The 26,183-nt window shown below is 42.1% G+C and overlaps 9 protein-coding genes across 9 annotated transcripts; 5 read left to right on the forward strand and 4 right to left on the reverse strand.

Moving 5' to 3' along the window:
• Positions 1 to 284: 284 nt before the first annotated feature.
• Positions 285 to 1,453, reverse strand: EAE98_001320 (uncharacterized protein; the record flags this gene model as incomplete). The annotated part of the gene is made up of 4 exons (XM_038948939.1): positions 285 to 610; positions 687 to 789; positions 864 to 1,233; positions 1,290 to 1,453. 4 exons carry the CDS (start codon positions 1,451 to 1,453, stop codon positions 285 to 287), a joined length of 963 nt encoding a protein of 320 aa, XP_038815205.1.
• A 3,531-nt stretch (positions 1,454 to 4,984) lies between these two features.
• On the reverse strand, positions 4,985 to 6,696 carry EAE98_001321 (uncharacterized protein; the record flags this gene model as incomplete). The annotated part of the gene is made up of 2 exons (XM_038948940.1): positions 4,985 to 6,509; positions 6,605 to 6,696. 2 exons carry the CDS (start codon positions 6,694 to 6,696, stop codon positions 4,985 to 4,987), a joined length of 1,617 nt encoding a protein of 538 aa, XP_038815206.1.
• Positions 6,697 to 7,729: 1,033 nt separating this feature from the next.
• Positions 7,730 to 8,432, forward strand: EAE98_001322 (uncharacterized protein; the record flags this gene model as incomplete). The annotated part of the gene is made up of 3 exons (XM_038948941.1): positions 7,730 to 7,842; positions 7,933 to 8,265; positions 8,330 to 8,432. The coding sequence occupies 3 exons, from the start codon at positions 7,730 to 7,732 to the stop codon at positions 8,430 to 8,432; spliced, it is 549 nt and encodes a 182-aa protein (XP_038815207.1).
• A 556-nt stretch (positions 8,433 to 8,988) lies between these two features.
• Positions 8,989 to 9,948, reverse strand: EAE98_001323 (uncharacterized protein; the record flags this gene model as incomplete). The annotated part of the gene is made up of 3 exons (XM_038948942.1): positions 8,989 to 9,631; positions 9,713 to 9,787; positions 9,853 to 9,948. The coding sequence occupies 3 exons, from the start codon at positions 9,946 to 9,948 to the stop codon at positions 9,425 to 9,427; spliced, it is 378 nt and encodes a 125-aa protein (XP_038815208.1). The 3' UTR covers positions 8,989 to 9,424.
• Positions 9,949 to 10,257: 309 nt separating this feature from the next.
• EAE98_001324 (uncharacterized protein) lies at positions 10,258 to 11,969 on the forward strand. Its single transcript, XM_038948943.1, has 3 exons — positions 10,258 to 10,693; positions 10,745 to 11,486; positions 11,543 to 11,969. The coding sequence occupies exons 1-3, from the start codon at positions 10,536 to 10,538 to the stop codon at positions 11,777 to 11,779; spliced, it is 1,137 nt and encodes a 378-aa protein (XP_038815209.1). The 5' UTR covers positions 10,258 to 10,535; the 3' UTR covers positions 11,780 to 11,969.
• A 590-nt stretch (positions 11,970 to 12,559) lies between these two features.
• Positions 12,560 to 13,499, reverse strand: EAE98_001325 (uncharacterized protein; the record flags this gene model as incomplete). The annotated part of the gene is made up of 2 exons (XM_038948944.1): positions 12,560 to 13,405; positions 13,467 to 13,499. 2 exons carry the CDS (start codon positions 13,497 to 13,499, stop codon positions 12,560 to 12,562), a joined length of 879 nt encoding a protein of 292 aa, XP_038815210.1.
• A 1,862-nt stretch (positions 13,500 to 15,361) lies between these two features.
• On the forward strand, positions 15,362 to 18,823 carry EAE98_001326 (uncharacterized protein; the record flags this gene model as incomplete). The annotated part of the gene is made up of 1 exon (XM_038948945.1): positions 15,362 to 18,823. One exon carries the CDS (start codon positions 15,362 to 15,364, stop codon positions 18,821 to 18,823), a length of 3,462 nt encoding a protein of 1,153 aa, XP_038815211.1.
• A 4,928-nt stretch (positions 18,824 to 23,751) lies between these two features.
• EAE98_001327 (uncharacterized protein) lies at positions 23,752 to 24,207 on the forward strand (the record flags this gene model as incomplete). Its single annotated transcript, XM_038948946.1, has 1 exon — positions 23,752 to 24,207. One exon carries the CDS (start codon positions 23,752 to 23,754, stop codon positions 24,205 to 24,207), a length of 456 nt encoding a protein of 151 aa, XP_038815212.1.
• A 2-nt stretch (positions 24,208 to 24,209) lies between these two features.
• Positions 24,210 to 25,888, forward strand: EAE98_001328 (uncharacterized protein; the record flags this gene model as incomplete). Its single annotated transcript, XM_038948947.1, is given in 2 exon segments — positions 24,210 to 25,103; positions 25,118 to 25,888. 2 exon segments carry the CDS (start codon positions 24,210 to 24,212, stop codon positions 25,886 to 25,888), a joined length of 1,665 nt encoding a protein of 554 aa, XP_038815213.1.
• Between the last annotated feature and the right edge of the window lie 295 nt (positions 25,889 to 26,183).

The raw sequence follows: 26,183 nt of genomic DNA on the forward strand, positions 1-26,183 counted from the left end.
GTCACTGTCCACGGCTGTATGGAATTGAGTTCCTGCTCGAGTTATATGTACCTTGTCTTTGCCTTCACTCTCATCATCACTTTCAAATTCGCTGTTGCCTTCACTCTCATCCTCAGAGTAATCATCAACGTGCAGCACAGGACAGGCTTTAACCACTAGACCAAGCGATTGAAACGTGTTAAAGATGATCATATCAATACCCTTCAATGCATATGGCATAATGTCATCTGCGTCTTTTTGAGTATGGGCATATAGATGGTCACAATAAAATCCAATCACACCACCTAACAACACGTCAACGATACCTTCCGACATGGTAGAACAATAATGTACATACCTCTTTTCATAAAACCAGGTTGGTCCAAAACATTTCTCGCAACTTCATATAACGGCGACAAGGTCGGATCTGCTACCGGGTTCTTTTGTAAGGGGATACCAATTTGCTGCGAGATATAGAGATTATAGGTCAATGTCACACGATGACCACTCGTGACTTCGTGTACCTCGTGCTCGCAGTCACTATAGAACGCAGCCCATTGGATGCTGTCCGATTTGTTGCTCCAATCAAAGAAAGTGTTAGAGCCTCTGTGGGTGACGCGCAATTGTCCACCTGCATGAAATTAGCTCTATCTTTATCACAAAATGCGAGAGAGCAACGAGTCGGGGAGAGAAATGGATATACTGACCTTGATGAGAATATGGAAGACAGACGACTAGAGAACCAAACTGTCTCGTGCCACGTGGCGTGTCCACATGTGCTTTAAATTTTCCGCTGGGGCCAGAATAGATCTGAACCACATTGTATTCTGTCAGTCGGGCTTTGTCCACGAAGCTTTACATTATCCCCGACGAACGGCACTTACATTGAGCTTGTATAATTCGGCAAGCACACCTCGATGATCCCTCCTGTTCCGCAAAAAGTCTTTCTGAAAAACATCCTGTAGTAATGTTTGAGCAATGATATCAAGGATTCCATAGTCATGCGGATGGAAGTCGGTGGAAAACTGGCTTCTATCGAGCTTTCCGGCTTTACGATATGTTTCATCAAGCACATCCTTTCCTCCGAGACCAAACGACGCCGGGACACAGGTCTGAAGGAGCGCTTCCATTGACTTGGAAGTCGTGGAAACAGGGAATACTATCTTCTCGCATACATTTCCTGGCTTGGGGTCCCAGCGAAGCACGACCGGGGGTACTTGTTGTTGAAACGCTTGGTCGAAATCTAATCGAGAACTAGGTCAAATTTGTCTAGATATTAAATAGTAAGGTTTGGACTGGAAAGAAATTACTTGCCTTCTGTGGGCTCTTTCTGGTTGGAAGACGAATCGTCAGGGGCTGCGATAGGAATGCTACCACCGCAGCAATAATTTGCACTCTCAGATATATCCACAGCTTTTCCCAATTCATGGAGAAGCTCTTCTTCAGCGAGCCCTGTCCAGCTTTTTGTCGACATAATGAAATGAGGAGTCTCTTTCTTTTTATTGACTAGAGGAAGAAATTTGAAAATGAGAAGAATGTTTTGGGAGGGGCAAAATATATACTTCAAGTTAAGGTATACTATGATGTTTTGCCTCCTCACCTTGATTTAGGCAGACTGCATATGTTGTGAGTCAAGACGCGTTTGTGACGCCCGACCACATGATTGATGGACAAAAAGTTGATTTACAGAAGCAAAATGGCTCAATTGACTGTAAAAAATCAAAGCGGTGAGATATAATTCAGGGTCCCTCCAGTAATTAAGCATCAATCTTACCATAACAGTGATTTTGATACATCTGTGTAACCTACGCAGGGATATCGACAGGTAACAATTCAAATAATCGGATGATGATTCTGCCGGTTTAACCTTCAACATTTCTTCAAAAAGTCGAACTTGGAAGAGTTTAGCAAATAAGCACTGATAAGTCTGTTCCAGGACTTTACTTTCATATCATATTGGTCTCACGGACAGCTGTCTAGAGGTTACATATATTGGGGACTGTCGAACGCCTCGATTGCTCAAATATCACAGGTAGGTCTTGACAATATCCGTTTGGCGTTATTGATCTGTCCAGCAGTGATTTTATGCTCATAGTCGTTTTCATTGTGCCGCAATTGTACAGGCTTCGTGTGTCATGCATGCATCAACTGCTGAGGGTGAGGAATATTCTGCAATCAAACTTTCTATCTCATTTCGGCTGAAGCTATGATGAAGTTCTTGTTCCCTTGGTCATTTTATTTATCCAAGAACCTATCAACTACCTGTTTCGGGCAAAGTTCTGCGTGGTGTTTGTTTAACTACATACTCATAGGTCCTTTGCATTTCCCTATGTGAGATAGTAAGTCTTGAAAGAGAGAAATGTTTCCTGTTCAGAGATGAAATTTTACAGTGATGCAATCTTCAAAATCGTATAAATGTTTCTACTGCCAATGAATGCAAATAAAACGGCTCTCTTACACGCAGAGTAGGTTTTGCCTTTCTCAACGCGTGAGTGTGCGAGTTATCTATACACGATCTTTCTTTTCTATACAGATAGGTAGTGAATCTTCATACAAATCTGATTTTACCAATCCTAAAACTTACGCATATAGTACTGTATAAGCACTCGCAAAAACCCAGCCCTTATACAAGAAGGTATTTTATGCTTCTATCTTTATGATTGTCGTCTAGCGATTTCGTTCAATAACCGATACCACACCGCGTATTGGTGTTTTCCCCCGATGATATATCAGAAAGGAAAGTCTGAACTTGAAGTTAGTGTGCTAACATCCAATGGTTCGGTTCATAACTTGATATTGCAACCTCATATGAAGTGCCACGCTACCCACACACTACATGTCAAGCAACCTCAAGTCCTAGCACAACTATGTCTCAGACGTACTACACAACAATGATAACAATAATAAAGAAAGCGAACCTTGACCGAACTCCCAGTACAACAAGGTCTGTAAAATTATCAACAATAATCAAATAAAGCCACAAAAGCAATAAACAAACCCTCCCCCTCACCATCACAATCCCATTCTTCTCTCTCAAGCACTCCGTCCAATCCTCCTCCCAGAAGCAAAAACCAAACCAACACAAACAGACCCCCTCCCCCAAAACCCAACCCAAACCACAAACATGCGCGACTCCCCCAGTCAGCGAGTTCCTGAACCACATCTTCGACCTCATCGGCGAGCTCATGCAAGTCAAACTCCGCATCACACAACTCGCCAAACGAGAACGCGAAGCCCAGCAAATCTTCGCCCACGGATCCCAGAAATTGCACGAGCGGGCCGAGCGAGTGCAAGAGAATAATTCCCGTCATCTTCGTCTTCGACGGGAAATTCGAGCGCAAGAGAGCGGTTTTGCGCGGGGGCGCAGTTGTCGGGTCGGTGTTTGTTTCGGTGCTTTTGGCGCGGATTTGTGAGATTTTGTAAGGTTTGAGATTTTAGCTAGGCTTGGGAATTTTCGGAGTTGAGTGGGTGTTCCATTTAGTCTTTGGTCTTTTTTTCATTTCTGTCTACTTACTTTTCGATCGCACAATCTTCTAGTTAGTTTAGTTGGGTATTCGAGACTCCTTAGAGCTATTTATTTCTTAAATGATAGATAAACCTACCTAAATAAAAATAATAAATCCAATCTCCTCTCCCCTCCCCTCCCCTCCTCTCCCCTCCTCTCCCTCCTCTCTCCCAAACCTCCATCAAACCAAGTACCACACAACCAACTCAATCCCAAAATCCATACACCAAACAACCCATTCCACGCACCTCACAATCATACACTCCCTCCTAGTATCACTATCACTACCAGCTTTCCGTAGATAGATCTGCATAATATAATATAATATAATATATAAATACATACATACATCAATATCAAGAACAAGACGTCAAACAATACAAATCTACCCCTTTTCCAAGCCCTCCAAGCAAAACCTCAAGTTTTCATCCCTCCCAATGTGTTATAATATTTTCTTTCTTTCATTCCTTTCCTCCTCCCCCCATCTTATTTCCCATATACTCAAATACACTACATCCATCCACACTACACCCATCCATACCTCACCTAGATATCTACTATCTACACCCACTTACACTTACACATCCACATCACCCACTCACCCACCAACCCACCCAGCAAAACACAATACAACACAATACAACATAACACACACCAGCAAAATCCTCCTCTCCTCTCCTCTGTAATCCCCCTCTAGGTACTTACCTCCTCTCCCCTCCATTCATTTCAATATTCATCTGATGTGCTGTAATATATGTACCTACATATATCAACTAACAACTATCAACTATCAATTATCAACTATCAACCAATCACATAATATATAGAAGAGATAGAATAGACCAGAACGGAGCAGAAAGAGAGAGAGAGAGAGAGAGAGATACCGCACTACCCGCTATCTCATTCTCATTCTCATCCTCCTACTCATTCTCACCCCCCTACAAATAACAATTCCACAGCCCCAAGCGCCAAGCCCCAACCCCCTTAGATCAAATCCACCAAGTATCAGTCGCAATCCACGTACATGAAGAAGTGATATCTATCACAATGAGAGGGAGAAGTACTGAATGAAGTAGATTAGGTAGACAATGCTATAATACCAAACAACTCAATAAATGATAACCTCCTACAAAGTCCAAACCGAACACAAGACAGGTGTAGCCAAAAAAAAAAGTAGTCAAAATTAACATTAATTACTTTTTAGAAATAGAATGTGTACTAAGAATCTATCCATCTAAAGTACCTGGGTAAAGTCATCATCGTTTCGTTTGGGTTCGCTTCAAATGGGATATCATGCGTGGTCTGTGTTCCTTTCCTTTCCTTCCTAACCTGCTATCAGGTTATCCAAATCCCTACCTTAACCGGCTTCTCCAATCCTATAATCCAGATAGTATATCATAGCTCGTGAGTACCTCCATTTCCTATCCAACCCATCAAGCCATCACTCATCCAATCATCCAACCATATTCCAACCCCCCCTCCACCTTCAACTTCACACTCCTACACATCTTCAACATCCGGTACGTAAACCCCCTCCTTACACGCCACCACCACTCTCTTAAAGAATCGTCTCCACTCCAAAGGATCTCCCTTAACCTTTACAAATCTCACCTCCACCAACTCAATCTCTTCCGTCTCATAAGAATCCAAAACAATTTCTCCATTCATTCCACATCTTCTACTATCTACCGCTCGTACCTTGATCCAAGCTGCATGCAATTGACTACTTTGCAACTGTGCCAAGGGTGGTACTGGTATATTCATCGCATGTAAGGATTCAGAAAGAAGAGTCAGCAATTGAGGAACAGGGAGATGGGAAAAGAAACGCGTAAGCGAGTAATTCGGGAGAATGTCTTGAAATTGACGAGCATGTTGTGTGAGACGAAGGGAGACGGTAGGATTGGATGAGAATTGAGACATGGAAGGTTCATCTGCGAGTGTGGCATCTCCATGATTCGATGCCACTGGTGATGGAAGTTGGAAATTACAGGTAGTCTCGGCGGGTTGAGATGTGGGTAACACACGGGGTGGACGTTCCCAGTCAAATTGCATATCCATGACTGGAGCTTCTGGTTGCGTGAATGCAAAGTTATGACTATCGAGTTGCATTGCATCTTGACTAAGTTGTGATGCACTTGGCTTTTGCTTGAAGTCGATACGAAGATTTGCTAACATTTGAGTAGCAAGACCTAATGGATCGCTCATCTTGCCATCGGTGGTGAGCAGTGGGTTCTTGCGCGTATACCATGGATGGCGTTTGATGTGTTCAAAATTAAAACGTTTGGATACATCGACATTCATCATGCCTCTTAGTAATGATAGAACCGAAGATGGCAATCTTCGCCATAATTCATCTGAACTTCGTCCATTGGATTTTACGTATTCATCGAATTCCCAGCTTTCAGAAGTAGGTTGGTCCCAAGGTGTATTTCCCACCAAGAGCACAAATAAGACGACCCCGCATGACCAAATATCCACCATATTTGCAGCGTATCCTGCACCCTTCACCTTGGTTTGAGTACTCCTAGAGCAAGAGATGACTTCCGGTGCAATGTATGGAGGACTACCACACATCGTCGTACTAAGTTTTCTCGCTCCATTATATTCAAATAGTGTTGCCAATCCAAAATCCGCAATCTTCAAATCGCCACTACTCGACAGTAATATATTCTCAGGCTTGATATCTCGATGTCCCACCCCCTTTTGATGCATGTAGTTTACTCCGCCAATCAATTGTGTAAAGTAGAAATGTGCAATATCTTCTTTGACTCCAACATCTGCTTCGATTTTGTCGAATAAGTCTCCTCCCTCTGCATACTCCATGGCAATCCACTTCCACACAGCATCTTCGCCCGTGGCGAACCACTCTATAATATTTGGATGTCGTCCAATATGGGAATGCAGTGAAACCTCCATGGCGATTTGCTTCGACGAAATCCGGCCATGTTTGACTGCATAAGCTTTATGTATGAATTTGACTGCGAATACTGGAGTGGAATCAGTTGGAGGGATGGCTTTCTTGATTCTACGTAATTATTTATTAGCATACACACAGATATGTTATATAATTCCGAATATAGCACAGAGCCCCGAGCTGGCATTGTAATTTTCTCGACTTACGATGCATAGGCACCGCGACCTATTGTTTTCGAAATGATTCGAAAGGGTAGGTCGCGGGGCAGCGGGTCCATCTGTGACATCTGCATTGCCATAACTTTTCGATTGAGAAGAACGACGGTAAAAATGGACGAACGCGGGATGGATGTCTTTCCCAACCCCACCACTTGATTCCAAACGTAGGTAGAGAAAGAAAACGAATGAAGCTACGTGGGTGCCAATGGAAGAACCTTGGGAGAATGGGTACTAGAGGAGAAACTTATCCAATTAACCATCCAAGAAGTGGGAATTATTGAGAATTATTGAGAATTATTGTGAATCCCAAACTATTGACCGTTTTCTTATAAACCAATTAAATTATTATTACAGACGGGGTCTTTGAATGTATGAAGCGCGTCTCGAAGCGTTTTGAAGCGTCTTGATGCGTGTTGGTTTCAATTAACACGTCAAGTCGCGAATCACGAAAATTGGTGACTGCTTACTAGGTAGGCAGGGAAGGTAGGGAAGTATGTCTTAACCGTCCACCATAGTATTGGAGAGGCAGATCGATCTCGTACTAAAGACTCAATACAGTCCGTTCGCGTTTCTATGGCTACCTACCTACCCTGCCTTCCTGCCTAAAAAAAGAGAAAGTCGAAATAAACAAATCCCAATCAAGTTCAACCTCCAATCCGACCTCGTACTTCATTACGAGTAAAAACATCAATCCTTTCTTTCCTACATAATAAAACACCCTTTCTTATATCTATCTTCCTTCACTTCACATCCCATCACCACTCTTCTGTACATTCACCACACATCTACACCAAAAACTTCAAATCGAAAAAAAAATCTCCCAAAAGGTTCCCAAAAGAATTTCTTTATTCCTCTTCTCTTCTCTTCTCTTCTTCCAGAAATACCCACCGTTTGCTCCTCTCCACACAATTGCCAATTGCCAATTGCTTTCAGATTGGCATTTCTTTTTATACATTCCCCATCGACTAAACCACCTTTGTCCGTTTCTGTCTCTCTTTTACTCTAGCACCACTTACTGATCAATTTCTTAGTTACAAATACTTCCCTCACTTATTAATTGGATTTTTGCATTCCCTATTCTTCCTTCAAAAAATCCCAAAAAATATCATCATCATGAATTACGCCATGGAGGATACACAGAACACTTCCCCCGGCGACGTACCACCTGCTCAAGCTGCCAAACTTGCTCCTCGCAAAGGTCCCGATGCTCAGAGTACCACCAAACGGTTTGTTCCCCCTTGCATATCCTGACCGCTTCCCAGATCAAGTCCTGCATTCCAGAAATCCAATACTAATCCCTCATTCTATCCTGCCAGTCTTCAAACCGAATTAATGCAACTCATGACCTCTGCCGCCCCTGGTATCTCCGCGTTCCCTTCCGCAGATGGCAATCTTCTTTCCTGGACCGCGACAATCGATGGGCCAGATGATACTCCATATGCGTCTAAGAAATTCAAGTTGTCTTTTGCGTTTCCATCCAACTATCCTTATGCACCACCAACCGTTCTCTTCAAGACTCCTATCTATCACCCCAATGTCGATTTCTCCGGTAGGATTTGCTTGGATATTTTGAAGGATAAGTGGACCGCCGCTTATAATATTCAAACGGTGTTGTTGAGTTTGCAGAGTCTCTTGGGCGAACCTAATAAGTACGTTTGATAAATTCCGGAACGAGTGAGTGAGTACAAGATCAGAGCTAACATACATCTACAGTGCATCACCATTAAACGGCGAAGCCGCCGAGTTGTGGGACAAAAACCCCGAGGAGTTCCAAAAGAAAGTTAATGGTCGTCACCAAGACATTGATGACGAATAGGTTTTAGGGGGAGGAGGAGTAAAAAACATCGTCATTCAGATACCCGGCGTCAACATGTTTATGAATTGGAGATTGTGCATAATGGACTTTGGTCTATGTCTCGGCTCGGGCATTGGGTTATTGCTGCATTCTCAGGATAGTACAGGAGGGGCGTAGTCCTATTGGGACTTCGAAAGTTGTATCCTTATTTTGGACCTTCAATCAATACAAATAAACGCATTGTTAAATATTTTTGAACTCTACTTGATGTGCATGACTTATGACGTGAGACTTACTTCATGCAACCTATTTCCACTGACGATTTTGACCTAGTCTAATAACAGTCGCTTTTTACATAGGGCGTAGCGATAAGGAAACCTTCCAAAGGACCTACCTAGGCCAATGCACAGACTAATCTTCTTATTACCCTTGATTGTCAACTCGGCCCTTAAACCACTCGTCCACTGGCCATAGCCATGTTGATTTTACATGAGCAGTTCATTTTGGGGTTTCCAGGGTTCTTTGCCATCGCTCAAGGTCGCAAACGTGATAAATATCGCTGTGGGCTATGTGTGATGCGCGGTGGAATGGAACAAGAAATAAAACATTCAGATATTCTGCAGGAAAGTCTGGCAATGTGGTATCAAGATTTGAAGATTCCTATGCTCAATGAAATATGGGAACTGCAAAGCTCGCAGAAATTATGTCGAAGGGGGTTTCTGATGCATCACTTGTTTGCATGCTTCGATGGCCCAAGAGTAACCTCACACTATTTCCACTGCACATTTGCATGGCCTGGAGAAGCATCACTTCCCCAACTCCTCGGAAAAAGACCCCATCTGCCTTTTCCCAGCCTCATAGCACAGACCAATATCACAAGTGCATGAAAATGTTCCCACAACAATTGACTGCATTTAGGTATCGAAAGTTAGACCTTTTCATTTTCCGCTACCTTAGCAAGCAGAAATGCAGCAACTCCAGAAGTATCCCCCATGCCATTTGATTTTTATCATTTATGCATCCTCAACGACAACGGTGTGAAGACCCTTGGGGTTTTGGACGTTGACGGCTTGGACGTAACTGTACAACTTCTCCTTGGCGCCCTCCTCGTCGTTACGCTTTCTCGAGATTCGTACGCGGAGTCTGAATGGAACACCCTTGATACCAGCTTCCCAGACCTTCTTGTTCAATTGGGGATCGAGACGGACATCGGTGGTACCCTATAAATTAATGAAATACCAACATCAGTATTATTTCCTTGTTGTATCCTCCTGCCGATCTTTCTAGATGGATATCCATACCATTGACAAAGTAGCGAATGCCTTGATCTCCTTGATGGCCTTTGGGGCACGCTTCTTGAAAGAAACACCATGTAACTAAAACAAAACTATCAGTCTTCTGCCTCTTTTCGACGCCCTATTTTTTCGCAATTTCGACATACTCTCTTGTGGAGGTGGATGGTGTACTCGCGCGCAACAACATCAGCGATGGCGGATCTTTGGGCCTTGCCGCCGGTCTTCTTGGTGGTCGTCGACATTTCTGAGATATTTGTTAGAATTGAGAGATTTCGATTTTCGATCTTCGATTGATTCGGCTGGGAGGTATATTAACGTACTGAAGGATTTGTCGCGAGATTTGTCGTGAAAAGTTGTCTTGTCTGAGCTTCAATAATGCAGTCTTAGAATTTCGAAATTCCTTCAGTGTGGAAGGCGCTAGTTAACCGAAAAGTTCAATAAATTGTTGATGCCTCATAGTTGATTACGTAACATTCCAAGGCCACAACCGCGAACCTCAGTTTGTCAATGGATTCAGTGCGACGCCGATAACATAACGTTTATAACTTCAATTTTAATTTGGACTGAGCGTCGCAAACTTAAAAATCTCCTCAGGTTCTAAGTTTTTTTTACAGATCCTATTCACTCTTTTAGTTTATCCTGACTTTCGACGTTCTTTCCAATCTTTCCTTTTCATTACCACGACAACAACAACTTCACAACAATCCTCCAATTTGCGACAACACCTGAGAACTCCTTGCAGAAGCAGAGCCAATAGTTCGACCAATACATTCCAATTCAGTACTCTTCGCTTTCCGATCAACCCAGTTCTGGTCTTGTCTCTGTCAACATGGCAGGAATCAGCTCCCCTCAACCCGATCTAAATCGGAATCGGCTTCCAACTCTATTCGAGGTACTCAGCAGAAGGACTTTACCCCCAGTGGATCTATTCTCCTTCTATATTTATATGAGAGATCAGCAGCGCTCTGTTGATTACCTTGATTTTTGGTTCGTGTTCCTTGCATTGAATTGTCTAATCAATCACTAACGTGAGGGCAGGCTTGATGTTGCTCAACATATGTCGTTATGCCGACACTATGTTCGCGAACTGCGACGATCTGTAATGATTGGTACACCTAAAGGCGACGATGCTCAATCCAAACGATCTTCTGCTGTTCTAGAAAATCTTGGTGATATGTCAAATCCCGCCGGACCATCCATGTTCACTACAGAAAAGGAGAAAAACCAAGATGCTCAGATGTCCGCCTTCCTCAGAGAACAATCTGATACTGGAGAGGTCGTTGCCCCACAAGGACACTCTCCTTCCCATAGTGTGGGATCCAATGTTTCCGGTCACAACCTGGGAAATATGTCTAGCGAAAGGCCTAGACCAAGTTTCATGAGCAGCCCTATGGATTTGACGTCAGATTCAAATTCTCCTGCACACACTGTCGCGAGAGCCGACATCCGAGCTTCTGCTGAGAAGATTCTCTATACTTTCCTCCTTCCAGGTGCCGAACGTGAGATTATTCTTCCACACGCCATCACCCAAGATATTACCATTTCTATTGAAGAAAGAGGACGCGACGATCCGGAAGTGTTTGATGCAGCCAAGGACTATGTTTTCCAAGCAATGGAAAGGGATGCTTTCCCAGGCTTCTTGAGAATGAAGGCTTTAGGCAACTTAGTCCCTCCTTCGATGATGTTGAGATTGATTGTTGGCCTACTTTCAATGTTTGCCGCATTCTGGGTCGGATTCATTCTAATCTTCCTCAACTATCCCCACCATACTCGTGTTTGGGTACGTATCTCACATTTATCTTTATACTCTTCATCTCCGTACTAACATGATCTTAGCTCCTTCTTCCCTTCACCATTGGTGTCTATGCACTCTGCTCTCACCAATATGCCCTCGATCCCATTCTTGCCCTGGCCGGGTACAGTGAATACACATTCATGTCTTTCTCCAAAATTCGAGAACCATTTGTTCGAAGGCTTCTCCACAAACGTGCACTCATGGTCCTAATGGTCACAGCTATCACCGATGCAGCACTAGTCCTAATATTTGCGTTGGTACCTGGAAAGAGATTGTAATATGAGGATCGATGGATGAAGGCTAATGCAGAAGTATAACAACTGCATGAAACATAAACAAAGCACGCTCGGAACTGGGATGGAAAGAAAGGGAGTTTTGGGAGTTCTGTTTATAGAGCGAGGTGTTCTGGGGACGAATCTTCTCTTTCATATTATGTGATTTGGGATTTTGTACACAGGGCTGGCAGACAGGCAGGATGATATCACAGGTTGATTTGATGGCGTTGAGTTGATTTGTTTTTATCATTTTGAAGGAACTTTATTTGGTTTTATATTCTTCTTCTCGAAAAAGACTGGATGTCACTACAAAGAGGATGGACGATTCCAAGATCCTTTTGATGACACCTCTTTTCTGGGGTTTTCCTTAACTTAACTATTTGTATGCGTGGGAGCTAATAGCGTGTCATTTTGATATCCTCTTCCTTCATACATTCAACGCATGATTATTTTCATATAGAAATCGCACAACCCGACTAAACCAATGTGAAAATGTATGCTCTGCCTTCTCCCTCTTCATACGCCACCTTGTATTTTAATCACTGATTCCTGCTTCCACGCCCGAAAACGAATTGGGGTATACCTCGCCACAACATAAGAAAACTTCATACGTATGGAACTATGATTTTCCGTAGGAAAATAACCTCCGGAGGACACCAGGAATTTTTTCTAGGCCTTCTGGGCTTGCTGACGTCGTTGAAGAAGCTAAATTTTCTGCGCTAAAGAATTGGTCAGTGAAGAGTCCTACTGGTCACAAGCTCGAAGCTGCGACAGCAAAACAACTCACTTCCCAAATCCTAACCCGCCAAAACCTCTCTTCTTCGAACTTCGTGTATCCTTATGCTGACCACCCATTGGATCCACGTCATCCATTTCCTCATCACTAGACTGTCCTTCTAATCGGTTGTGGCGTTTCCCAGACGATCTCGTCATTCTGCCTGTTAGACTTTGGATATTGCCCATGATACCAGTCGGTCCTGACGAATTCTCAGTGGGAGGAGTGGGTTCGAGGAGAGATTCGACGTGGGCGTTCCAATCCTGTTCATCGCGGTGACGGCGCTGGGCATCGGCTTTGATGGAGGCGATTTGAGATTCGAGGGAAGAGAGGGTAGTGGTGCAACGAGCGGACCAGGCGGAGAGAGTGGAGAGCATAGATGGGATTGTGGAGTGGGGAAGATCGCGGAGGGGTGAGACGGAGGAGACAAGTACGGTTTGATTATATGGGTCCAATGTACAAGTAATGAGACCAGCATATATAGCACTGATGACAAGATCTTCGAGTTCGCGGGGAGTGGAAAGAGCGAGGGCAGATTGGAGTTTGGGGTAAGTCAATTCTGCGGGGTTCTTGGCAAGGGTGAGAAAGGAAAGCTGGCGGAGTTTGAGGGTTTGAGCTGCGGAAAGGGTGGGGAGAGATGGATCGCTAGTGTAGTCGGCGTATGTGCCATAACTGAAGATCTTCAGGAGGGAGAGATAGGCTGCTTGCTCTGGAGGGGCGGTAGAAAGAGCTTGAATTTGGGGAGTGAGGAGAAGTTCGGTGAATATGTAGGTTCCTGGAGCATCAGTCGCTCGAGTGATCAGGTCGACAGCAGCGCGGGGTGATGTCGCAGATTTCGTAAGAGCTAGGAAGGGCTTGATACAGTTAGTACATTGGCGTCAATTGTGTGTAAATACAGTTGAAAATCATAAATACCTCCAAAGCATTCAGAGCCTTGATTTGCTCCATCTTATATTTATGAGTATTGGTATGGGTTGTATGAGCTTGTTGCCTATTGAAGAAGAGCTTCGAAAGTTATAGAGTCAAGAATGTCTTAATTTTTGGAATAGACAAGCAACGCTTTCGAGAATCGAATTGCTGTGTATTCCGTATTGAAGTCGGGTAGAAGAAGTCTTGTTCACAAAGTAATATTGTGAAGTGGTAGAGTGTGAATTGATGGAGATGTAGCGTTTGCTATCTAATCGAGACTATCCGAGCTTGAGGCGCTAGTATGGTTAAGGTACTCCGTACAGTTGTTCCCCACTTTTATTTCACTCCATATTCTCGTCAACGTCAACGACAACGATCTCAATGACAATGATAATGACCACTGAAAAACGACAACACTCAATAGGTCCAAACCCGAATCATGATGCCAAACTCTCACATTTGATGGTATTGTTTAGTCCAAATCACGTTAGGAGCTGATTTCATTGATGATACTTTACGAGGAGTATAAGTAAACTGTTCCTGCTGTTCTCTGAGATTACGTCTAACGGATATTCAAATTCTGAACTCGATAAAGGGGTGCGGTATCTAGATATTCATAGAGTTTATTGAGGGTATGAGTGGGTATTGGTCTTTTAAGAAGGGGAGCAAACGCCTGCCGGGTTGCTAGTTTGTGTAGAGTGAAGGTAGGAATAACTTGCGTGGGATGCTGGCAAGAGGTCGAGGATGCAGCAGTAAACCTCAGTATTATCAGCTTCTTTTCGGAGCTTGATGAAGTCTTCTAAAACTCTTGAAGGGAATTTCGGCGCATTTAAGTGATAGAGGAGCTTCCAAACAACTTGAGCAGAGGTCTAAGAAACTTGGCAAGGGTATAATGATGTGGTAGTAAATCATCGTTATAAGCTTCCAAAATCTTCTCACAATCTGGGAAAGACTATCATTTGATTTCAAGGACTCAATGCATGTATAAGTGGCGATTCAAGGACTCCATCAATGTTGACAATTGGGGAGTCATGAGGTATGAAAGAGGAAGGCTGTGAAGTTCCCTCCTCTTTAGTCTCGAAATGGAAGGAATGATGCCGGACCCAGATATCTATTATCAACTGGGTCCATGGGTAGGTCGTAGGTTATTCTCCATTCAAAGGACTTAATAGCTATTCCCTCATAAGATGAATCTATCACTCCAACTTCCAGTCCTGAAATTCTCATTTGTATCATAAATTTCTCTAATTGCCCGTCATCTCTTCATTGAACACTCCTGCTATTACCTACCTAGGTAGCCAGAGGCATTAAGTGACCCATAAAAGGCATAGGTCGCATGATAGCGAAAATTGTTTGAACCGAAAATCTGTCTTCACTTCATTCGCTTGGGGAAAACATGATTTGTTTATGCCGGCGGACCGATCGCGTTTTCATAATTACCTAAAATATCAACATCAAAACAAAAGAATCAACAACATCATACGACAAACCCTCGAGGGCCGATTCACTCGCAGTTACCAACTTCATTCGTTCTTTTATTGCAAAGTCTCTCGTTTCCTATATACCACGCTGAACACGACAAGAGTGCATTTTTCCTTTCATTTTCAATTCGACTCCAACTCAAGAAATTCTACATCATCAACGATACACGCGACTTTGACTATAGGATCCCTTGTTCCGCGCTGTACATCTCTATCTGGTACCAAGGACCATGAATGATTTCTCTTCTTAGTCTGCTGTCTCTCAAACGACCATTGAATTGTTTTTCTACTTTCCCCACTGAATCGTGTGTTGATATCCGGCGGCAAGTCGAGGCACCATCAACACGGTGAATACTTTAATAACCAAACCCCACATTTCTGTCAATCGATGCTTGTCAATAGGCAGTCTTTTTTAACATAATGTCTCATTCTGTGGTTGGGTTTGCGGATCTTCCAATTGCCAAAAACTTATCCAAGAACCCATATCGTCAACAACCAGTCTCATCTGATTACCCCAGATCCAGATCAACTTCTCAAGATGTCGAGTTTCCTTCTTCTTCCAATAAACCAACGCCAGTCAGAGCCGTCTTTGATGATCTGCATACTGCCCACTCCTCAATTACGTCAGGAAATAAAAGAACCTTAAGTGGGCGGCGTGCAATTTCACACAATCTCTTCGAACCACCCGAAAGATCCGATTCAGTACCACTCCAGAAGATAGAGAGAAAGCGCGGTACCAATGTCGAGTCGTTTCTTCAAAACATACCACTTCCTCCACCTCCTGCCGCCCTGTTCGGAGGCCGTTATGGGTCTGATGTTGAAAATTCCACACCGGTCCCTCGCTCAAGATCACAACGCCTTCCATCAACGGCCAAGGTCGAACCTGGCTCTTTGCTTGGCAACATGAAAACCGCTCTTACAACTATATCATCACCCATTACACAGGATTTAATAGACGAAGAAAATAATGCTCCGCATCGGCCACCAGAAAATCTCAACATTGCAAAGGGCACTTTTGGGAAGAAAGCGTCAGGTTACATGGCGCTTGACAAAGAAAATGATGAAAAGGATCCATCTACCCCAGAAGCTCGACAATCAGGTCATGGTGGAAATGTCAGAGGCAAATCAAGCATTCAATTTCAAGGTCATGACTTTCCTATTCCTCATTTTCCTCTTGGTGAAGTACTATCGGGCTCGTCAAGTAGTGATGAAGGAGGGAGTTTGGGTGATCTGACGCGTACAAAACCTCACAATCTGACACGGCATTCTTTGTATACACCAAATCAAGGAGAAGTTCAATCACCAATAAGCAAGAGTTTTTCTGACACAACTCCTCAGAGACGCAGCTATGATTTCCGTCGAGCTACTAGCACTGTTGGCAACATCTACAAGCATTATCTTCACTCCAGCGGAGGAGGGGCTGACACCGATAGCGAAGAAGAGATGAACGAGAAAAGCCCTCTACGAGGAGAAATTGCCACTCAAGATTCAGATCAACAACACTACATTCGCGAATTCGACCTAAATATGAGACTGGACTCTAAAGAAATGTTGCCCACCGCTCTTAATATACACAAACAACGCAAAGTCGTTAGGGTAGCTGAAGAGCCTAATAATCAGCCACCAACTCGTACTTTGCCCGAAATACCAATCCTTGACGTGCCAATAATTGCTCCAAATATATCTCTAGGAACCGGTCAACCTTCCTACGGCGATACACACAAACTCACTCAGACAACTAAAGGGGTATCTCGAAAAGTTTTGCAGCAGAGAACCAACGACATAGATTCTGATGTAGATGACTCTGAGGCAGGCGTCTCCGCGCAACTACATGTACCCTCGTTTCCCTTCGCAACGCCAAAAATTCAAGCCACTCCAAAAGTCATAATCTCTCCAGCAGATGATCCTTCGGTATATGGAGATGATCCTCATTGGACGGACCCGGTTATCATGCGACAGCCATTGGAGAGAGAAGTCAGCAAAGCCCTCCGTCGTGCTAGTGGCTATAGTGTCTATAGTATGGAAAGTGCATCAACTTCATTGACTCGCCGGAATGAGCATCCTCGACCTCAGAGGTCTGGATTAAATTTCTCAAGGAAAATCAACGTCGAGGATACACCCCCATCTGACTCCGGAAGCCTTAGCACTGAGCAAAGAGACTTCATAGCACAGGCGCAAGCCTTTTATGATCGTGGAGCAATTGCACCAAATTGGGTTACTGCTAATCATCAGAATGTTGTTCGCATCCCGATTAGTCACAGTGTTAACCTTCCAGATTCTCCTCCAGATTCTCCTAACGATCGACCTCATGAATCGTCCGAAAAACCTACCACACCTACTGAGGCCGAGGATTGGGAAACTGTGGCAGACAGTGCTGCAGGACCTTTTGGTCGTTCCAAACCAAACGAACCAATGATGATGGGAGGTCTTGTAAATAGAGCTGGAAGCAGCATTGCAGATAACTCAGATGATGGCACAGATAGTACGGAGCCACTACATATTGATGAGTATGGATCTTCGGACCGTATTGCGCATCACCCAGGCAATATTGAATACTATGGAGATTATCGCCAGAGAGACCTAAAAAAGACTCACATTCCTGTGTTTTTGCCTGTTTTCAGAGAACATAAGGTCAATGGATATCTTGCAGATTCAAATAGAACACGACCACCTCCGAATTATTACAACTACAATCCACAACCTCTTCTCAAAACTCATACCAATCCATTCAAATCTCCTCCGCCGAAGATGAAACCACCTCGTGGTCAAAACATCAATTTGATTCCGCCATCCCTACACACAAGCGAGGAAAGTGCAGACTTTACAAATTCAAATCAAGGCCAGCAAGTTACTTCCGGAAATAAAGGTCATGTAGATGATCGCTTGAGATTCGACTGGACAGGTGAACTGGAGCCAGGAATCGCTTTGGGTGGTTCTAGTGATAATCTACCACCGTTGAATAAAAAGCGATCCAGTTCGTGGCAATATGTTCTGGCCCTTGGTGAGAAGATTGCTAGTCCGAAGAGAGAACTATTCGCGACAACGTCAACTACCAGCAGCAAACACAAGGAAATCAACATCGAACTGAAGGCTACCGGTGCTTCAAAACCTCAAGGTCAAAAGCCTTTCATTAAAGGTCCTCCAGGTGCCTTCTATAGGGATTTACATTTGAACTCGAAGCATGAACCAAGGCGTGCTAGCTTGATTCAGGCAAAAAGACCTGCTAAATTTCCTGCTGAGAATAATAAAACAAAGGAGTACCCTACAAACACCCTTCGGCCTTTCGCACTGCTGGCATCTACTACTAATACACCTTCAAGCATCGAAGATCGTCCGATTGTCAAGCAACCTTCAACACCTGCTCGCAACAATAAGAACCGGGGTGCTGAAAGTGATAATCCGAATGACTTCATTTATCGATCACCTCTTGCTCCACCCAAGCGTCCAAGCTGGCAAGATTTGTACAGTTCTCGTCAATTGCAGGAAATTCGAAATGCTGCAATTTCGGACGGTTTCTTTGAATCCCAACCGGTACTTGGTAATAGCCCTCGTGATTCGAAAGGAAATACATGGAAGCATCTATTTGAAAATCCCAAGTTATCTCCTTGGTCTCAAAACCCTGCTCATATCATCATTGAAGCTAGTCGGAAGAGAAGCATCTCAATCATGGTCTTGGCTTTGTGTAATTTATTTCCTCCAATTCTATTATTGTATGCAACTGGTAGAATGGATGGAGTCATTGTGTGGTGGACAAATGGGGATTTTTCATCTTTTGCATTAAAACAAAAGCGATACGCATGGTTATTATTGGCTTGTTGGATGTGTGTTATTGCTATTGGTCTTGTCGCATTTTTGATTATTTTCTTTACAAAATTGCGTTAGTGATAGAATTTTTTTTGATTCGATAGTACGAGGTGAGGAATGGATGGGAGAGGAGAAGTTTGAGAAAGGGGGGAGGGTAATTATCGTGGGTGAATTGAAGGGATGAGCAATTGCATATTGTTATATGTGCTTTATGCTTGGTAAAAGATAAGATGAGCATTCTGAGGTACGAGATCTTGAGTTGAGATTCTACAAATTTGATACGAAGGAGCACTCAAGGGAGTGGATAATGGAGGTCAAATAATTGGCCATGGAGATAATTTTGGGAAGATATCAAAAAGTGTATAGTGTGTATAGTGTGTATATTATCCTGAGCTATGAACAATATGAAAAGTATAATGGAAACGGAGTTTTCACTCAATAATTGTTTTCAACGTGCTACTATGTGCCTGAACGACAAATGCAAAAGATAGCAGGTGGTGAGACATGAGCTAGAAGAAGTACAACTCAAAAGCTAGGGTTGAGAAGTGTGCCGTCTAAAATTATACGTTCTATCATGTTGGGCAACACTTTTTGAGCTTTCAAAGAAGGCTTTCAAGTAATGGTGTATGTGGAGCTCTTGCTTGACATGAACCAAAATCCAAAAATTGAGGTTAAAATCTGCCAAAGGTAGGATTATATAAAATTCTATATTTTCACTCACCCTTACTTCGATGATCGAAACCCGTCTTGTATGTATATTTCCAGCCCCCAAAAGGAAAATCTTACACCACACCACACAATCAAAAATGATAGGAGACCAAAAACCACAAGCGAAGCCCACTCGATCCACAAAATCAATTCTTACCCCACATTCACGCAAGGGAAGATTATTCCCAACACCAGCATCACCAAAAAAAAGCAAAACTTCACAACCATGTAACGTCCTCGAAACAATACATAATTTGATCGGAAAAAATGGAACGTGGAAATAGACGATGAGCAGAATTGGGAGATGGAAAAAAAAAGACAAAAATGAATTGGACTAGCGGCGAATCGAACGCCGGACCTCTCCCATGCTAAGGGAACATTATACCACTAAACCACAAGCCCGATTTGTTATTGTTGGGGGATAGTGACGCTTATTGCTTTATATTGTCTTGATTGTTTTGTCGTGTCACGTGCGCTTGTAGCGAAAAGGCTTTAGTTATCGGGTGATCGATGTTGAATAGAGTAGAGTAAGCGAGTTAATTTTCGTGTAAGGAGGATTATTTTTATTACATATATATTCTAATTATCTCTATAATATATTTAAAGAGAAGTAAGTATCTAGAATTGAGAGATTGATAGATAAGCTTGTTTATGATAGAAATAATAATAAGTTTGAATAACTCGTATAAAAACCTGTCAAGTGGATCTGAACTTACGATAGACTCATTAGCTATAGAAAGTCCGTCGAGAAGAGATGAAAAACACACAATCAATCACAAGCTCTATACTTTCGTACGAGTGTTTCAATCATTAATAAGGCATACAGATAATGATACAGATCCCGAGGGTCAGGATTACCCGGGTTAATATTTCAGCGTCAATCTAGCTCAGCGTCAATCTAGGCACCAAGCCGCCGTCGAGACTCAAATTAGGTAGACTCATATATTCTTTAACATCTCGATATTATAACCACATGCTATCAAGGCAGACAATTACATTTCGGCCGTTGAACTACCTCTGAATAGGCGCAATGCCTAAACCTAGAAACTTGTAGTAGGCTCAGCATCGAGGCTGACTCTATCAATCTCGATACCTGAATGTTAGGGAGATAATGAAAAAGATATAAAAGAGAATAAATTACTACTAAACTATTTCAAATCAATCAGCTCAATACTATACATCAAACAAACTTTCTATATTTATTACTCTATCTTCAATCTTCAATCTTCAATCTTCAATCTTCAATCTTCAATCTTTAATCTTCAATCTTTAATCTTTAATCTTTAATCTTTAATCTTTAATCTTTAATCTTTAATATTCTCATCTATTTATACTTGTATACAAACAATCGCCGAAACTTATTTTTTTTTCATCATGAGTCTTCTCAGTACTACAGTTGCTGCAGCTTCTACCGCACAAAGTACTGTACTACTCGGGAACTAAATCATTCTAGAATTTAATTATTAGAGAGTTACCAATCCTGACGCTAAAGCTTTATACTCACTCGAGACATAGAATGTTTCAGATTCAATACGAGAACTGGTAGATATCAATAAGGCTTATACCCTGTGGTAGTAGAATCCGTAGTTAACGAATAAATCATTTTATCAATTGTATCAAAAATTTCAATAGTTAATATTATATTGAAAAAATCGGTTATATAGTATTAATGTGATTGACTTTTTTATATGTATATAATTAGAAAATTTTATTTTAAAAGGACTTAGAAAATTTTTCGAAATTTATTGATTTTTCGAAATTTTTTGGATTTCGAAAGTTTTAGCCTAAAGCTATTTGCAAGTAAAAAAGTTTATTTATATTGAATTCGATTATTAATCAAATAGTAATTATAATTATATATATTAGAGTTAACTGATATTCCTATTTAAATAATATATTCTATACTTGTAGTATAATAGTAAAGCTTTTGATTGAAGAATAATTTGAAAGTGAGTAGCAAGGTATGAAATCCCCTCCCCTTTAAACTTTCGGCTAATACCGTTTTCTACCCTTTAGCTTTTATATTCGCTTCCCCGCTCACTCCCTTCTTCCTTTAGCTCTTATACTCATTCCCCTCCTTTTCCTAGCTTCTATACTCGTTCCCCTTTCATTCACCTTTCCTATAACTCTAATATTCGATACTTGAAATCTCTAAGGTGTCACGGTGTGAATACACATGACCGATAAGCTATAAGCTAGGCCCTATTAGACTAGTTTACAAGTGAAAACTCTATATATCTTTACATTGGAAGATCCTATATTGTAGCTCTTTGAGCTACATCTTAGTCTATACCCTATACCTATTGTTCTTAGCACTGTCGAATATAGATTCCTAATCCCGTCTGCTTGCCCCGTGACATAAGGGGCTCTTTAAGGTCTCTTGTTTTCTTTATGTTTATTAAAATTCAATAATAAACGGTTCTCATTTTGAACTGGAAAGATTTGTAGCTGATGAAATATGTATTTCGTCAGAAACGAAAAAAGTTTGAATTCTATAATATATATATTAAATATTAGTATAAGGATTTATACTAATATTTTTTTCGTATATAGGTATTAACTTTGCCACCACAGGGATAAGGAAGCACTGCGTAAACATCCGCTCGATAAAGAAACATTCAATGAATTGAGAAGTCGTCTAGATACTTGGAGCAGGCAGAATGGGACGAAGACGAAAAGCGCATCACGTATCATGAGAGAGCATTCCGAGTTTGCTAATGATAAACTGAACGAAAGAAGGATGAAGAAAAGGCTAAGAAAGAGGCGGATAAGTTGGCAAAGAAAAAGGCACCTACAAGTGGAAAAGCACGAGGAGGAACTTCAACTAGTGGTGCTAGCAGTGGATCTCACAGTGGATCTCATAGAAGATAGGTAGTTTTTTTTGGATGGCGTTTGCGTTTGTTTTACTTGTTGTCTCTTAGAATTAGATTAGGAGTTTGGGCTATCTGACGTTTGCATTTTGCGTATCTATCTATTATCTCTTTGATCTGAATTATTTGATTGCTTTCAAATTCAAGAATGTGAATTGGGTGAGGAATCCAGTAGGAACTACCACCAAATTGTAATGGAGTACAGATGAAAACAATACGAAATTCCAAGCCCTCTTTACTTGACAAAGTGTTACAGACTTCACAAGGTGTATTCACATCATATATATGCAGGGTTTAGAGATTGTAATTCATAATATCTCCCCCGTTGTCTGAATTGAGAATACTAAATTATATAAATGTATCCCACTTTACGCACGGGCGTACATGGCGTTTGAGACGCTAGAATGGCTAAACATGTGTGTCCCACCGTTGCCGAGAGATAGGCCGATAGCCGCTAAATTTAGTCGGTAACAACTGTTAGCGCGGAAATTCACGTAACCTTAATTGCTAATAATTCGCGCGATCCGGGCAAATTGTATCGAGAATATATAAAGATATTCCAAGATGAAAGATACGTGGTCACCATGTCCAGAGCCTCAAGACCAATCACAGATTCATTTTCGAAGCAGATTCTATCTCCTCCAAAACCAGCCATCCCTACTACAGCTTTCCATTGTTGGACATTTCAGTTCCCGTTTGAGTCATCTTGAAGATCGCTCAGGAAAATTTTGATGTCGATGGTTTGCGAAATTTCATCAAAGGGATCTCTAGAAGTACCTAGTGCGATGAAGAGATTGTTACATATAACATCTCATGTCTTGTATTCCTATCAAAATCATCTGTATTGAGATTTCTGCGCATCTTTTTTTATTTAATCCCGCATTCTAGTGAAAGCGAAGAGAGAACTAATGATGGTTTGTTCTATAAGGAATTGAATAAATCTTGATAGTTCTTACGCTCAAAAGTCATGGTATTGAAAGTGGAGGTAATAAAAAACGATCGCTGATCAGAGTGTTTAATGGTCCGGATTGCAGTCCAACAATGAAAATTATCAAATATTCAAATCAGTTAGAATATTTAAATCATTTAGAACATTGAATTTGATTAGAACGTTGACCTGTGGCATGCTGAAATACACCTCGTTTTGCTTGTGAGGGGAGTTGATAAGGAGAGCTTTGAGGTTCTGAGGCTTTGAGGACTCATGAGATCGGGTTCTTGATTGGATGTCGATAGCTAGAGTGTAACCTTACTGTTGTTGCGGCAGTGCAGTGGGGTAAAAATGCATACAACCCAGGTCAGCTTACACCTCTCCTCTTTACTTCACGTTCTTACATTTCCGTGTTATTCAATGATGCTTCTTATCAAAACCAACTGTCTATTTTTCCAGATCCAGTATCGCGAATACTCTGTCATCTTCTCCAACCTAAAATGCTGTGCGAGTATTGCGGCAAATTATCTCCAAAAGAGAGCATTACCTTGTACTTGACTCCCCGAGATCAAGATTTGCCTGCTTGTTTGCGGTGCCGAATTGTTCGCAATGCCGTGCTACAGTATTGTTCTGCCAGATCCGATTCGAAGGTACAGCCAAGAAAGGCTTACATTTATGCCAAATATGTCTCTTTGCAATATACTGGAGAGGTGGGGGATCTAGACTTCTATCAGACACCAGGTATTAATTCGTACGGTTGGCGAGTTTCGAGTGTCAAGTTAATTGAAGGAGATAGATTCGAATATAGAACAACAGGAATCGGACCTGTCGTCAAGGCCATTCATTATCTCACCGCACATCATCCCAAAAATCGACTTGAATCTTGCTTTGGCTCTCATAACGTCTTGGCTAAAAAAAATGCTATACGCAACATAAAAGCTGTGTCGAAACATTAACAATGAAATTACCAAGACGTCTAATCGATGTAAAGGATTTTGTTATTACAGGAAAAGTTCGGTTGGTAGAACCAAGGAGTATCGAGAGGGTTGATATGACAAAAATAAAGTATACAACACTGAGCCACTGTTGGGGCCCTATTGCTTCTAGAGTTGCCCAAACAACATCGCACAATTACGATGAGCACATGGATGAAATCATTATTTCCAAGCTTCCTCAAACATTCCAAGATGCAATTATCCTCACAGGTGGACTCGATATGCAATACATATGGATAGATTCGCTGTGTATTTTACAAGATGATCCTTCTGATTGGCAACAACAGTCAGCGATGATGGCGGATATTTATGCCGGATCATTGTTAAATATTTCTGCTAATCACGGCTCTGACAGTCATGTGGGACTTTTCCATAATCGATACACATCCATGCGTCCAGTTCAATCGTTGAACGGGCTGATAATATCGCCTTTCGAACGACAACCTCTTGTTTACAAATCAGGATCTATTTGTAAATGGGATGGCAGGCCAATATACACCCGGCCATCTTTGAAAAACACTCATTTGAATTCTTATCGTGGGGGAGGTCGCTGGGGCGAGGATTTGCCGCTAGCACCACTCGATTCACGCGCATGGGTTTACCAGGAACGTGCTCTGTCGCCAAGAACTGTGAGCTTTTATGAAAGCGAACTTATCTGGGAATGTAGAAATGGGCGATGTTGCGAATGTAGTATGATCGAGAATCACATTGCTGAACATCATACGACTCGCCAGTTGTCGATATACGATACCAAATTTAAATCACAGCAAGCACCCATCAGGAATCCTCTTCAACCTGATGCAATTTACAATCATCTTTGGCTTAGAAATCATATCCTAGACGATTGGTATGTTCGCGTTCGTGTTTATAGCGCCCTTCAGCTTACAAAGATCGTCTTCCGGCTATTTCTGGAATCGCAAGTCGCATTGCTGAGCGCTTGCGCTGTCTTTCCTCCTCAGAGATACCTAAGCATCGAGCTGGAATATGGAGTGATAGCGGAGTTTTCGCATCTCTTTGGTCAACAGATGGAACTTATAGAGATTCCAACCCTTATTGGATCAAAAGACCTCAAACTTATGTAGCGCCCACTTGGTCCTGGGCATCAATTTCGTTAGAATATAAAGTGAGCAATGAGAACGTTGTACCGTGGCTCATGTGGAAGACGTCCGACCTGGACTCACGTGAACAGCTACAAGACCCTGTTTTCGCAATCGGAGATATTACCTGTACAGTGGAGGGAGATAATCCGTATGGGGCAGTTTCTTCAGGAATGCTAAAAGTCCGTGGGAGATTAATGCTAGCACGAGACGTTCGCGAAGTTCTTGTTGCCTCAGATTTAAGCACGGACCACAGAGGTCTTTCTACAATGTATTATTCGAAGGGAGATCTGGATGTCGATGGCTGGCAGCCAGAATATGGTTTTGGAGAGACATATGGTTTGTTGGTTACTAGACAAGGGTCGCGGATAGAGTCAGGAGTAGTGTTGATATTGCAGAAGGTGCGTGAAAAGAACGGCACCGTTGATGTCGATAACACGTTCAGACGTATCGGCATCACATATATCGGCACCTATTGTGGGCGGAAATGCTGTTGCTTTAATTTTGATGATATTAGAGAAGCTACATCTATTACTATTATCTGAGCTAGGGGGAGGGAATATTGGTTGTTTTTATCACGGGATTTTGTTCGTCTACTTTAATACCAACTCTTTATTCATCCGAAATTTGTTATCTGAACAATGTCAGTTTGGATACACTCTACTTCCTAAGAACGAAAGCGATCGAGTGGTGGTTCTAAATTCGTATATCCGGTGCTAAGAAGTAGTTGAAGCTTGATAGAAAGGTTAGATATTGGAATTCGTTTTGATGTATATATTTTTCGGATACATTTTTCATTAATATGTTATGAGGCAGAAAGATCAGATATTACAATTGTTA

Source organism: Botrytis deweyae, assembly GCF_014898535.1.
Source record: "Botrytis deweyae strain B1 chromosome Unknown BDEW_002, whole genome shotgun sequence".
NCBI lineage: Eukaryota > Fungi > Ascomycota > Leotiomycetes > Helotiales > Sclerotiniaceae > Botrytis > Botrytis deweyae.